The 15,355-nt window shown below is 38.4% G+C and overlaps 1 protein-coding gene across 1 annotated transcript in view; it reads left to right on the top strand.

Moving 5' to 3' along the window:
• Positions 1-15,355, top strand: part of RTTN (rotatin) — a 169,158-nt gene that overhangs the window by 130,818 nt on the left and 22,985 nt on the right. The window contains exons 39-40 of the mRNA XM_047086363.1: positions 2,294-2,431; positions 5,822-6,039. Coding sequence (XP_046942319.1) covers positions 2,294-2,431; positions 5,822-6,039 — 356 coding nt within the window. The remainder of the gene's footprint in view (positions 1-2,293; positions 2,432-5,821; positions 6,040-15,355) is intronic.

The following is a 15,355-nucleotide window of genomic DNA, read 5'->3' on the forward strand; positions in this document are numbered from 1 at the left end:
TTATAACTTATCTGCAATAACAACTATAAGTATCGCATATAATAAAAATTTTGGTAAGGTCCTAAATTATTGAAAAATATACTCTGATGAAAAGTTGAATATAGTACTTAATAGAAGAGAAAATTAAAACAGTATAGGACTTTATCAGAAATAAAATATGGTAATTATTTAAAAGATTTTATAATGAAGTAATTGATCATTTGACTATTGCCAAATGGTTCTTTGCCTATTAATTCATTCTTATTTAGGTTTTTGAATTTTATGGATTTGTTTGGTTTTAGGTAAGTGAAATGTTTTATGATGCCAGCAAATCTAGTCCTCGGTGTCCAATTAGTGTTCAAATATCCAGGTGTAAGAGGAATAATAATTCCTTACTTGGAAATTTTACAAGTGGCAGTGGTATCCTAACTAAGCAAATCAGGGTAGACTGTGCATTCCCTATGAGGGCAATATCACCCTCCAAGAAGTGAAAGGGTGGGGGAAAAAATCTTAATTACGATGGTCTGTGGCCCTTCAGAGCTCAGTTAGTTCAACCCAATAAAGTCATATTTTTTAGTATTTAATTTCTCTTGTTGGGTGTTCTTGGGTATGACTTGGGAAGCATTGGTGTTTAGCTCGTGGAAGATAAACAGGAAATATGCAATATCAGTGCTAAAAACTATAGTGCATAGATGGTTATGACTAGAGGACTTTTGATTCAACACTTGATCCCAAAGTCATGTGGTAAGAGGTGGCAAAGTCATGTGGCAGGATGTCCCAGAGTCATGTGGTGAGATGTCCCAAAGTCATGTGGCAGGATGTCCCAAAGTCCTATCATGTCTTGGTTGTCATTGGCTGACTGGTGGATGTTTTTTTAATTCATTCTCTTGCTTTTGTGTCTGACTTGGGCTTTGAGAATTAAATAAAAATAGTAAATGTTTTATTATTTTGTAAGTTATTTGGCCCATCATTAATTCTGTAAAGTGCTGAAAATAAAAAATGTCAGTGATGTCTGAATGTATATCTCATAGCTGGTTGAATTAGAGGTCATTTTCTCGTATCAAGCAAAGGCATAAGTTCAGTAAAAATACTTTTAAGAAATTAATTTTTTTCTGGAAAAATAATACTTTTGAATGATTTTATAAAATATTGATTATATTTCTAGCATGTATTTTATGTGATTTACTAATTTTCATGTATAACTGGATACATTTTCATTTATATGAGCAAGTAAATTATATTGAAAGTTACTTAGCAAGAGAAGTTATAAAGTTAAATGTTAATTGCTTTTTAATTTTTTTCTTGTTTTTAGATAAAAATAAGAATTCTTATTAATTTTTAATTTTAACTCTCAGCTTAAATGTTTTATTTGGCCATCTTGAGTAAAATCAGTAAGCTTATAATTAATTTTTTTTTTTTATGTATAAAGTAAAGATATACTGAAAGTACATAAGCAGACGTATAGAATCTGTGGAATTAAGATTTCATGGGGATGATAAGGAGAAAAGATAGTCTAAAAAGACTCCTTATAGAGGTGAGAATGATGGAAGATTGAGACACATACCAAGGACTGCTGTAGTCCAAACTCCCTGGAATATACCATTTCCAGAAGAACCTTGAGATGGACGTTCTCAGTTTGCTTGGTAGTGGAGTTTGACAAAAACTGGCAGATACTGCCAGTGGCATGGTCCGAGAAGACAATCCTAAGCTTGCTACTGCTCTCTAGCCTCCGTTTGCCACGTAGAGAGGGGAAAAGCTGTCCTTAGGATAGAAGGTGAATTGCTCCATTCTCAGCCATAGGCAAAGCTGCAGAATCCTCTTCTGTGTTGTTTTTTTTGAAGGGCAGTACTCTTGGTTCTTCAAAGACATTCTCCTTGCTTTTCTGCCATGACCTTGGCACATTGTGCTTTCTTCCTCCACCCTGCACAAAGGGGAGAAAGACAACAGGAGAAACTTGACTTTTATAAAAGTAGCACAGACAATGCCATGCTTTTACAATATGCACGATATGTGGTTCTGAATTCAAGGCGTACTATTCAGTTTGTCATACCTTCTGATTTGTTGTTGAATAGACGTTAATGAGAGGAAGATGTGTGAGTGTGTATTTATTTGTTTTTATGTAGGGGATAGATGAGAGAAAGCTTTAGGAAACAATGAAAAACTAATGGAAATAAATGTTGGATCATGCTGAATTACATTTATCTTCATATGACATGTGCATGACTCTTACTTGAAGTATGATGAAGTATCTGGTGAGCTTTGTATTTTCTATTCTTTGTGTTAATAGCTTGAAATGTTTTCATTAATATTATAGATGTAGAGTTGGTATCGGCTTTTTATCACACATGGACGCATTTATTTAACCTTCTGGCCGTACTCCTGAGGAAAGCCGCTCTTGCCTCTCTCCCGGCTATGACAGTGGTTCTGGCCAAGCACTGGGCAGCAGTGATCGGTAAGAAGATGCACTCATGGGGCGCCTGGGTGGCGCAGTCGGTTAAGCGTCCGACTTCAGCCAGGTCACGATCTCGCGGTCCGTGAGTTCGAGCCCCGCGTCGGGCTCTGGGCTGATGGCTCAGAGCCTGGAGCCTGTTTCCGATTCTGTGTCTCCCTCTCTCTCTGCCCCTCCCCCGTTCATGCTCTGTCTCTCTCTGTCCCAAAAATAAATAAACGTTGAAAAAAAAATAAAATTTAAAAAAAATAAAATAAATAAAAAAGAAGATGCACTCATGAGGCTGGGGGTCTTTCTGCTACTAAAAATTAACATAATTATTGTTTACAATTTCTATATGTGTATTCTCTAAAATTAAGTAATTGTAAAAAATTAATTATATTTGAAAGAGAAACCAGGTATTTACTTTGAGAAATCTGTGTTCTTGAACCACCTCCAAAATGCATTTTTGAAAAGTTGAAACCCAGTTGAAAAAACTATAAAAACAAGGTGAGAAAAGCCTGTGGTGTTATGAAGAGACATGTGATATGACATGATTGTAAAACAATGAGACAGATTCTCATGTGTTGGTGTAGAAACCAGTCTCTTTCCTGACATATTTACACTGTAAGTGGGTAAATCTACACCTAAATACTGTATATATGATAACATGGAAACTTATAATAAGTATAGTGCCTTGTCTGAAGATGTAAGGATTTTCTTAGAGTACAGAAATGCTAAGAGTGTAGATATAGGTAATTATTTTTATAAGATGTTTTTCATATAATTGTTGCCTACTAGCATAAACAAATTATTTGCTTATTTTAAAATGTTTATTTACTTTTTTTGAGAGAGAGCACAGCAGGGGAGGGGCATAGAGTGAGGGGCAGAGGATCCGAAGCAGGCTCTGTGCTGACACTGGAGAGCCCAATGTGGGGCTTGAACTCATGAACTGTGAGATCACGACCTGAACCAAAGTCTGATGCTCAACCAACTAAATCACCCAGGTGCCCCAAACAAATTAGTTTTTAATGCTTATTTATTTATTTTGACAGAGAAACAGCAGGGGAGGAACAGAGAGAACCTCAAGTAGGCTTCATGCTGTCAGTGCAGAGCCCAATATAGGGTTCAGTCTCACAAACTGTGAGTTCATGACCAGAGCGGAAATCTAAAGTTGGATGCTTAACCAACTGAGCCACCCAGATGCTCCGACAAATTATTCTTTTAAATAACTACTAATTTTTGATGTAGTCTCTTAAATTTTAGCATAGCAAGAAGACCTTTTTTTTTTTAACATAAATGCTTATAAACAACATTTATGTTACTTTTTAAAAATAACTAGTTTAAATGTATTCAAAATTGAGTTCTATTTTAAGTTTCCATGTTATCACCAATTTTTTTCTTTTTCATATTTTACTTTCTCATTTGGTCATTCTATAAATTTAGATGGATGATACATTTTGTGACCAGAGTGGTAGTTTTGAAGTAATATTTATAGGGAAATACATGTTCAATAAGAAACAGAATTGTTAGTTGTTTGGACATAGGAGTTCTGAGTTTACCCTAATAGGAATAGCGTCCATTTAGAAATTGTTATTTTGTTAAGAGAGATTAAAACTGAAAGAGATTGTGTAATTGAGATTTTCCTACAGCCGTAGTGGGGAAATTGGTTTACCACCTGATTCACTCATAATACAAAGCAAGGTCCTACTCATGTAGCATACCTACGCCAAGTGGTCAGATCTGGCCCGCCGCTCGCTCTGATAAAGATTTTATTGGAATACAGTCATACTTCTTGCCTGTGGCTGCTTATATACTTACATGTTGCCTGTGGCTGCTTTCCTGCTACAGTGGTAGTGTTGAAGAGCTGTGACAAAGGCGTATGACCTGTAAAGCATAAAATACTCATTTCCTCTCCAGCCCTTCGCCTTCAGCCCTGCTTGAACACTGTTCACCTGACACGGTTTTCCTGGTGATAAAATAAGGACATATTAAATTAAAAATCTATCTACAAAACACATGCATGGTAATATGGTGCTAATCAGAAATACCTACTGGTAAACAGCTAGGTTTGATAGTAGTAATGTTTATGGAAACTTAACTAATAAAAATGATCATTGCTAGTCCTTGTCATGGTGTTTTTCTTTGTTTTTAGTTTCCATCCCATGTGCTCATAAATATTTAAAACATCTCATGATCACTTTGTAACTTATGTTATCTATAACAGTCTTTTCTCAAACTCAAAAAATATTTAGACATCATTTAAATGAACATAATTCTCATAAAGTGACACACTAAAATATTTTTCTTATGTTACTTAAGAGAATAAGAATTTCTTTAAGCCTGAATCTAGGTAGAAATTCTTACAGTTATAACTCTTATAAAGGTATAAATTCCAAATAATAGAAAAGTAAAACGTAACAAAATTATAAATCCGTGATACTCAGATTAATAAAATTAATATAACACATCAGATGTTCCTTTGATTAAATCAGTGCTCACAGGAGGAAATTAATGACTGATTCAGCGTAGATTCTTTTGAGTTGGCTTGCCTATTCTTTCTAATCTGTGTTATGTTTGCAAATTTGTTCATAACCACTCTTGTTCTCTATTTTTTTTTAAGTTTGTTTATTTTTGACAGGGAGAGAGAGAGAGAGCGAGCAAGTGTGAGCTAGGGAGGGGCAGAGAGAGAGAGGGAGACACAAAATCCGAAGCAGGCTCCAGGCTCTGAGCTGTCAGCACAGAGCCTGACACGGGGCTTGAACTCACGAACCGTGAGATCATGACCTGGGCTGAAGTCGGACGCTTAACCGACTGAGCGCCCAAGGTACCCCTCTTGTTCTCTATTGTGAACTGCCATGAAACCTTTGTTTCTACATCATGTCAACACTGCATACTCTTGTTTTAAGTACTATTTAGCATCAACTTGTTTGAAAACAGAAACATAATTACACAGTGATCTAGATAATTCAGAGTACAGTTACATTAATTTTTTTAGGGTAGCCCTGAAATAAAAATTAAAATGTTAAAAATTCTAGAAACTTTGTGGATCTCAGTAGACCCCAGAGGGATCAATATTCATATATATGTGATCCTCTTATTTTGGGACTTAGCAAATACTGTGTATATGTCCATTCGTGCACACACACACACACACACACACACACACCTTCATACAAAAAACAACCCATATAAAAAGAATGAAATGAAAATTAAATAGATCCCTTGATTGTGTTGTCTTAATATTGACTATTTATTTTTAAACAAACACTAGAGTTATTCTCATGATCCTTATAACTACTGATAACTTTACTTCATTAGAAATAAAAAGGCTATAAACTTAATTACTCAGATCTGTCTGATTCTCTTCTTTAATTTTGAAGTTATTTTCAAACATTTGCATATCTCTTTTAGATATGTTGTGCACTTGTGTGGGTTTGTCTATAACCTGCCCCACCCTGTGTACTGCCAGCCTGCAGTTCCTTTCTGTCCTCTTGACTGAAGAAGCAAAGAGGTGTCTCCAGGATAAGGATAAAACAAATTTATGCCACAGTCCGTCAATCGCTTCACTCCTTGACAAAACTCAGGAAAATCAGAAATCTCTAGAACGACTTAATGAAGTAATTCTTCAGGTATGTGATTTCTTGGTCTTTCAAAACTTTTAGTGTTTCAGTAAATTGACTTTCAGTCTTTGTCTTGTACAAATCTTTTTCAATCATTTGAACTAAAAAGTGATTAATGTTCATTTTGACCATTTAAATAAAGGTATATGAAGTCAAATTAACAATCTCCTCTGTGTTCCTGGCCCTCTGATGTTGGTGGCTAGGTTCTTTAATGAAAATGATACACAAATTCAAAATGAAATAGTAGAAATCTAAATCCAGCAGTTCACCAAAATAGTGTGCCATGCCATGACCAAATATTATTATTACATTTGTATATTATTTATATTTATAATAAATATTATTTATTTATTCATTATAATAATTAATATATAAATGGTCAATAATAAATATTTATTATAAATAAAATTTATAATTATAATTTATAATATTATATTTCAGGAATGCAGGTATAATTCATAATGTTTTGCCATTTTAAAGACATGTTTATGTCTCTGAAAATATGTCCACCTAAATGACATTTGATTTATATAAGTGAATTACATATATTTAAGGTAGTTTGTATATAGAGGTAGGTGGACTTAACTGGCACATTTGTGAGAAAATGCCACCTTTCTAAACCATGCTGCCTTTGTTATAAACTTACTTTCTGCACTCCTAAAACATGAACCAAGAATTTCGTTCATTGGAAAACACTCTAAAATCAGTAAAGTATGATTTTATAAATAGATTAACAAAAAAACTTTGAAGTGTTTCCTAAGTTGCATAGTTGTTTATACAAATAGGAAATTGCTAGATTTTTCAGTATTAAGAATCCCTCTTTTTTTTTTTTTTTTTTCAACGTTTATTTATTTTTGGGACAGAGAGAGACAGAGCATGAACGGGGGAGGGGCAGAGAGAGAGGGAGACACAGAATCGGAAACAGGCTCCAGGCTCTGAGCCATCAGCCCAGAGCCCGACGCGGGGCTCGAACTCACGGACCGCGAGATCGTGACCTGGCTGAAGTCGGACGCTTAACCGACTGCACCACCCAGGCGCCCCAGGAATCCCTCTTTTTTTTTTTTTTTTTTATATGAAGTTTATTGACAAATTGGTTTCCATACAACACCCAGTGCTCACCCCAAAAGGTGCCCTCCTCAATACCCATCACCCACCCCCCTCTCCCTCCCACCCCCCATCACCCCTCAGTTTGTTCTCAGTTTTTGAGAGTCTCTTAGGCTTTGGCTCTCTCCCACTCTAACCTCTTTTTTTTTTTTCCTTCCCCTCCCCCATGGGTTTCTCAGGATCCACATAAAAGTGAAACCATATGGTATCTGTCTTTCTCTGTATGGCTTATTTCACTTAGCATCACACTCTCCAGTTCCATCCACGTTGCTACAAAAGGCCATATTTCATTTTTTCTCATTGCCACGTAGTATTCCATTGTGTATATAAACCACAATTTCTTTATCCAGGAATCCCTCTTTTTAATAGTCATATGGTTTTATGATTTTCAACTTCTTGCTGAAAGGTAGAAAAGAAGTAGACTTTTGCCTTGAAGGATTTGCTTCCATTTCCCAGTCAGCCTGCCACATTTTATAAAGGCAGAAGATTGCTCTAGTCTGCCAATTTGTTGCCGTCCCTTTGTTTCTTAGAATTGGGGGGTTTTGCCCCTTTTCTGCCTGTGTGAGTTATGAATGTACAGATCTTGCTGGAATGGCCACTTTTGGGTTTTGGGCAGCAGCCTCCATTATGTGGGAGCACTGGAGACAAGGCTGATAGAGGCAAGGACGGCTCCGGTCCAGCTTGAACCTGCCCCAAGCTTAGGGCTATTGGCAGACTCTTGTCTCCGTCTCCTTTGCCCAAGGGACTACTGTTAAGTTCACAGCACAGATAAGGAGCCTGATAAAGGTCCCACAACATTTTCTCCCATCTCCAGCAGCTCCTTGGGAAGCTGAGATTCTAGGGGGAAGAGAGCCCCACAGCATTGCTCGAAGTCCCTTACTCTTAGGAGGCCCCAGCTTCTCTGTAGCTACTGCCTCCTTGCTCCACTCAACTCAGAACCCAAGCTGGATGGCTGTGTGCCAGTTATCTCATTCCCCCTCAAAGCAACTGGCTTTATCTGATTTTGCATTTGAAAGCCTATTGTAAGAGGAAACTCAAATTCACACTTTTCCAGTGGTCGCCCAGCCCCACTTCAAAAGCACTATTAATCTCCTAACTTTGGCTTTGGTGGGGCACCTTTCTCCTAGGCTCTTATGGACACACTTTCCCCTCAAGGAATGTAAGGACCTGTGGAGCCCTGCATCCGTTTCTTTCCCTCAGTGAGGGCAGTGCACCTCCCCCGCCCCCTGCCCAGGCCCGGAATGCCCTGTCTCTCTGGGAGTCTTGAACGCAGCCATGACCATGGGTCCTGCAGCCAATCCTGGACCAGGTGAAATTGAAAGACCTCCAGCTAGGCCAAACCAAATGTATTTTACTTCCCAGCTGTTTTTCTTGCTTGTTGCTGGTGCTGTTTCAAGAAATCACAATTAGGCTTGTGATAAATATGGGTCCATGTTGGTTGATGAACCAGATTAAAATAAATGTATGTAGTAAAAATTCTGTGCCACAGGAATTTTCTAAATTTACCTTGCCCTTATTTTTCCTTAATATTTTGTAATACTGTTCTTTGTAAAAGTTATCATTTATAATCTTTTGCTGTTACCTTCTTGGCCAAAGAAAATGAGGTACCCTAGAGCCACAGGGCATCTCAATGATTTTCCTAACGACTAGCCAATTTTCCTCTCCATTTCTTCCAAATTACAAAAGACACAAAGTATTCTATGTGGATATGGATACTTTAACCAATTATAATAACTGTTTTTCCTAATAAATCATACTCTTCTTGTTCATATAAACAGTAGAATATGAATACATGACATTTGTTAGAAGGACACAAGCAAGTTCAAGACAAAGAAAGTAAAGAAAGGAAGTGCCTGACATGAGATGGGACATTTATTAATGAGCTTTATTAAACTACAAACACTATGTTTTCTTTGCTCTGCCCTATATAAAGATATGTGCATTAAAATGTTATTAAAATGTGAGTTATGAAACAGCAACACATAATGATAAATTACATGTTTTTTAATATACATGAATGTAGGCTATGGGTTGTGGCAGGTTTTATACAAAGGAAAGTAAACTGCACTCTTTAAATTATCGGAAGAAATAGTATACTAAAATCGTGACCTTGGAAAGTTTATTTCAATTATCTGTAAAATCTTACTCAAAAATATTAGATGTGTGACCTTAAGCACATCACTTAACCTCTTGTGATTCAGTTCTTAAAATGCCAATGCAAAAGGAGAGAATTGTATTAAGCTTTAGCTGGTGCTAAAACTCTCCATCCTCCTCATACATTATTATGTTGTAATTTCAATTAAAATGTTTTGGCAGAGAATCTTTAAAACAGCTGCTTTATCGCACTCTCCCACAGAGGATACATGTTAAAAGTTTGCATTTGGTATTTGTATCTTAAATAATGTACAAGTTTATTTTTTCATAATTCCAATTTGAGGAGGTTTGAGGGTTTGAATATGCTCTGAGAAACTATTATGCCTTTTGACATATATGTCTTACAATACAAATGTTTTGACCATGGAGACCATATTATCTTTTGACCGTAACATATTGAACAAATATGACTTAATGGTGATTTTGCCTTACCTAGTGAGATACTCAGAATGTTTCATTTGCAAATAAATGTGGATCACAAGATTAATACAAATGCTATAATAATAGATTTTGCTCATAATTGAGATATTGAATAAATTTTACTCCTTGTATTTGGTCTGATATCTAAGGGTAGTAATGGAAGGAAACAAAAAAGTCTTATTTCACATTTTTAGGAGATATATTTTGCACTAGTGTTTAGTGAGTGGTGAAGTTCAAGAGTAAATCTGTTGGAGAGAAGAGCTTATCTATTTGAGATACTGCTGTGTCAATCAAGGAGTATTCTCTATAATTTAAAAAACCTGTTCTTTATATCAATGCTTTTTGGAAAGAAAGCAAAAAGTCTTGACCTGGAATACCTAGATCACTTAATGTATAGAAGCAATTAGATCTAAATTGGGGAGGGGCAGGGGCGCCTGGGTGGCTCTGTTGGTTACACATCCAACTTCAGCTCAGGTCACGATCTCTCTGTTCGAGTTCAAGCCCCGCGTCGGGCTCTGTGCTGACAGCTCAGAGCCTGGAGCCTGTTTCGGATTCTGTGTCTCCCTCTCTCTCTCTGACCCTCCCCCGTTCATGCTCTGTCTCTCTCTGTCTCAAAAATAAATAAACATTAAAAAAATTTTTTTTAAAAAATTGGGGAGGGGCAGAGAGAGAGGGAGACACAGAATTGGAAGCAGGCTCCAGGCTCTGAGCTGTCAGTACAGAGTCCAATGTCAGGCTTGAATTCAAGAACCACAAGATGATGACCTGAGCTGAAGTCGAATGCTTAACTGACTGAGCCACCCAGGCACCGCAAAAGAGCATAAAATTTAAGTAAATTACGTTGAGTCCTGATTTTCTTTCTTTCTGTGGTTGACAAAAAGACAAACTGTTTCTTGCTCTGTATCCTCCTCCTCTTTTGTGTGTCTGCATCATCCAGTAGCTGGTGTCCGTCCCTTCAGCTATCTGACATGTAATCTTAGCCTCCCCCTTCTTGTCTCCAGGGCTTCTCGTGCTTTGAGCCCCGTGCTCCTGCTCTGTGCACAGATGCTCAGAAGGACTTCTCAGTCTGAAATAAGTGCTACACGGAAAATTATAGAAATTAAATCCTCTACTCTGACCTTTGGTGTATGTTGAAAAGTATGTGGATTTACTATAGGTTAGACCTGCTTGTTTTTTGTTTGTTGTTAGTTTTTGGCTTTCATATCTGTTTTTCTGTGTACACATTTTAAAGTGCCTAACAGGTTTACAAGTTTTATATGCAAAGTAAAAGACGTCTTCCTTCATTTTCCTCTTCTTAGAGGCAACTATTCATACCTCGTTTAGCTGATTGTTTAATAGTTTCCCTTCCGTGTCTCTGAATAACATGCTTGTATTTGTCTATCTTGGTTATTCCATTGTGGACATTATCCGTTGACTTCCTGCTTTGGAAAATGAGACTTGAGTTCCCTTTCCAGGCCCCACCCACCTACCTGGCCGCAGTGGACTCCCTTCTCATTTCCCTGCTATCCTGTATCTTCACGGTGGCTAGAGATGAGGCAGCATGGGGTGGTACATCTGTGAAAATGCTGTGCACGGTTGAACTGTGTTGCAGACAATGTCTCCCTTTCTCTGCCTGCACAGCTTCCTTTTTTCTTAGAGGTAAATTGTATTATTTTTAAATTTGCTGAGTTTTCTGTTATCACTGATTAGCTCCATGCTCTTTGCCAGCAATCGAATGTCCTCTCAGTATATTCAGAAATGTCAGAACTTCATTAGCTTCGTGTTCTAGAAGCGGTCACTCCCAATTCCTTCTGACCTGCTTGGTGTGCAGTGAGATCCTGGGGTCTCCATTCGCCTTCCTCCTGGGGAATTCCTGCAGTCTCGCGTCTCCCGTGTTCTCCTTTCCTGCTTCACTCCTTCTTTGGATAGTCTGTTCTCTAGTCGCTTCCAGAACGAAGGTGCATAAGCAGCTTTTTCAAGGTCTAGACATCTGAGTCTTTTTCGACCCTTACATTAAATTTATACTTCAGTGAGAACTGTACATTGGAAGTCCTTCACTTCAGAATTGAGAAGGCCTTGTCTCTCCCCTTTAACTTCTCATGTTACTGTAGAAAAGTCTGAAGCCATTATGATTTCTGGTTTCTCTCTCCTGGGAGTGTTAAGAATCTTTTTTTGGTCTTCAGCATTCTGCATTTTCCTGATGAAGTTTCAGGGGGGAGGGGATCTATTTAATCTAATCTAATTGTGCTGGTCTCTCTTGAAGTTCTTTCCATCTGACATCCCATCTACTTCGTGTCTTCTATATGTTTGGGACTCCTAAGTTTTCTTCTTCCTACATGGTCTCTTTTCTTCTCTTTTTTACTCTTTATTTTGATTTCTGGTTAGGGGATTTTCTCTGGTACATGGTAATGTTGGTTGTCTGCTGCATTTAAAACTGGGGGACTTAAAGTAGACTGGAAGCCCTGGGCATCTGAGTGGAGCCTGTCAGCCGCAGGCTGTACTGTGTAAGGTGATTGGGCCGGGGCCCTTTGTGGCCTGCCTTCTTGAACTTGTCAGATTCCCTAGGAATCTCTCATCTCCTGCCTGGAGCTGAAAAGCCAAGCGCCAAATGTTTTGTGGCAAAGTGGAAGGAAGAGAGCTGAGGTCTTAGAAATTAATTTGCATGTATCACTTAATCCTTCCTGTTTTCAGTGTAATACCCTCACTTGGAAATATGCCTCATTTCTGTCAGTGTAGAACCCTTCTTCTTCTTTTTTTTCATGTTTATTTTTGAGAGAGAGAGAGATAGAGAGACAATGAGCAGGAGAGGGGCAGAGAAAGAGGAAGACATCGAATCTGAAGCAGGTTCCAGGCTCCGAGCTGTCAGCACAGAGCCTGACCCAGGGCTCGAACCCACAAACTGCGAGATCTTGACCTGAGCCAAAGTCGGACACTCAACCGACTGCGCCACCCAGGTGCCCCAGTTTAGAACCCTTCTAATTCATCCTGTCCAGAGACTAAGTCTCCGGTTTCTTATAAGGGGTGGGGAGGAAGAGTGGCTTGGCTGTGCAGAGATTGGCGGGTGGTGGGTAGAATCTGTTCATTGAGCTGCTTCTCAGAGTTTTTTCAAACAGTCCTCCTTTGCTCTCACTTCCAGGAGTACCTGCTGCTCAATTCCCTCAGCTGTTGGCAATTCATTGTATGGACAGGGGTGGTATTCTGTGTTCTCAAGCCTGCTGATGCATTTGCCATTCATCTTTCTGCTTGCTAGTTTCCAGACTTGTCATGTGAGTGAGTGAGCCAGTGAGCAAGTAAGTGTGTGAGCGTCTGAGTGTCTGTCTGTCTGTCTTGGTGTTTAATCCCACTTCTATCATTTTGATGAGATTTCATGCGGGAATAAAAGACACATCTATATGAACAACTGGTTCCCTAGAACTCTAACTTCCTTTTTCTCCCTCAAATCTGCACAGAGTAGATGAATCATATATTTCAATGAGATCAGTTTGGTTTTTCTCAAAACATTAATACATGAAAGTGCACTAAGGGCATGTATACGAGAGCAGCTTTCTTATTAATGGTGAAGATTAAGCTTATAGACAAATTAGGATTCTCATAATTAACTATAATGATTGTACTCCAAACAAATTCATTATCCTAAATAATTTGCTGCCTTTTTCCTCACCTGCTTCATGACTATGGAATGTGATCTTTGCCAAGCATCCCTGGACCTGGGCATTTAGTATCTAACTCGTTGGCCAAATAGGGACCTGCCTGGTTGGAGGCAGCAGCCTACGTGATGAAACCACTATTTAAGACGGAATCACTCCGCCCATGGTGGTGGGGCTGGAAGGGCCCCCACACTCTGCAGGCTCCTCTAGGGTCACATTGCCAAGTACAGGTCAATCAGGAAGAGTGAAGCTGTGTCTGTGTATTTCTATAGTTTATGTAAGATTGTATCATTTTGAGTTTAATACTGGACCATTGAAAGTTACTGGTAGAAGGAAAAATCATGAATTTGAATTCTATCTAATATTTGTAAATCATATGAGGAACTTCTAGATTCTTCACCTGGAATTTATGAACTCTTTGAAACTGTAATTAAAATTTATGTGAATATCCACATGACAGTCTTACCACAAAAGATCTCACCTGAATGTTCTCAAGCCTTTAGAGCTGCAGCACCCAGTAAATGGGAAATATAGAGCGGAGAAGACAAGTTCACATCACAAGCAGACAGACCCAGGATGTGGCGCGTTCTAGAGGATGACTGGTCTGGTTTACTCAACAACTCAGCAACATAAGGGGAATGGAATGGAAACCCTGGTGGATGGGTCGGGAGGTGTGAGAAAGACAAGAGCCTAGATTTAGGAGATGCACAGATGTGGTGTGAGGGCTTTTATTCAGTGCTGATTCCAGTAAACCAACTGTGAGGAGACATTTTTGAGACGAAAGAGAAAATGTGAATTTGGGCTGGATATTAGGTTGATACCAACAAATTATTGTTAAATATGTTAGGCGTGATGATGTTAGGCTTTCTGGTTATGTATATTGGAATATGACAGTATATGATATTTAGTATTTACTAGAAATTGTTCAGCCAAAAATTTCGAAAAAGTATGGGCGTTTGGTATTTCATTTCCTTTACTCTTGTACGTATTTGAGATTTTTGATAATGAAAACAAATTTTTTCTGAGAGAGAGTGAGCAAGTGTGAGTGGGGGATGGGCAGAGGGAGGGGGGGAGAGAGAGAGAGAGAGGAAGGGAAGGAGAGAGGGAGAGAGGGAGGGAGAAAATCCCAAGTAGGCTCCACATTCAGCACAGAGCCCTGACAGGGGGCTCAATTCCACGAGTGGGAGATCGTGACCTGAGCTGAGATCAAGAGTCAAATTGCTCAAATGACTGAGCCACTCAGGCACCCCAATAATGAAAAAAAATTTAATTCAAAATTATCAAATGTATAAGGGAAATATATCAAAATATTAGTATTTTCAAATTACAAGTGATTTTTAAAATTTACATAAGTTAAACAAATTTAAATATTTTTTTGAAAAGCATGTAATGTGACAGATAAATGTTACTGTAGAAATGAGAGATGGAAAGGGGCGCCTGGGTGGCTCATTTGGTTAAGCGGCCGACTTTGGCTCAGGTCATGATCTCGCGGTCCGTGAGTTCGAGCCCCGCGTCGGGCTCTGCTGACAGCTCACAGCCTGGAGCCTGTTTCAGATTCTGTGTCTCCCTCTCTCTGACTCTCTGACTCATGCTCTGTCTCTCCCTGTCTCAAAAATAAATAAATGTTAAAAAAAAAAAAAATGAAAGATGGAAAGAACCAAATCACCTGAGGTACAGTGGTACAATAGGAAATTGAAGGAGGGGAATGTGTCTGAAGAAGAAAGGAATTTGATGGCAGTTCTCCTCTTCAGCAGTTTTTTGAGGACCCTTTTTAACAAGTTAACATGTATGTATGTGCACTCCCTGGTGAATTTGATGAAGCGCATGAACATGCTATGTGTTCATACTAAGTACAATTTTTCCTTCACATCGTGGTCTTTTCCATATTGTAAATTTCATCTGCAGTCCTTGTCACACAGAGCATTCTCAGTCTCAAATCTTAATGATTTATCAAGTTCCAGTGAATTTCATGGAGTAGTTGAAACCTAGCAATTCCTTTTAAATAGGCCACATCTTTTATT

This window comes from Lynx rufus, unplaced genomic scaffold (assembly GCF_022079265.1).
Source record: "Lynx rufus isolate CCGP_SWC_20201006 ecotype Redwood Valley unplaced genomic scaffold, mLynRuf1.p SCAF_20, whole genome shotgun sequence".
In the NCBI taxonomy this organism is placed as follows: Eukaryota; Metazoa; Chordata; class Mammalia; order Carnivora; family Felidae; genus Lynx; species Lynx rufus.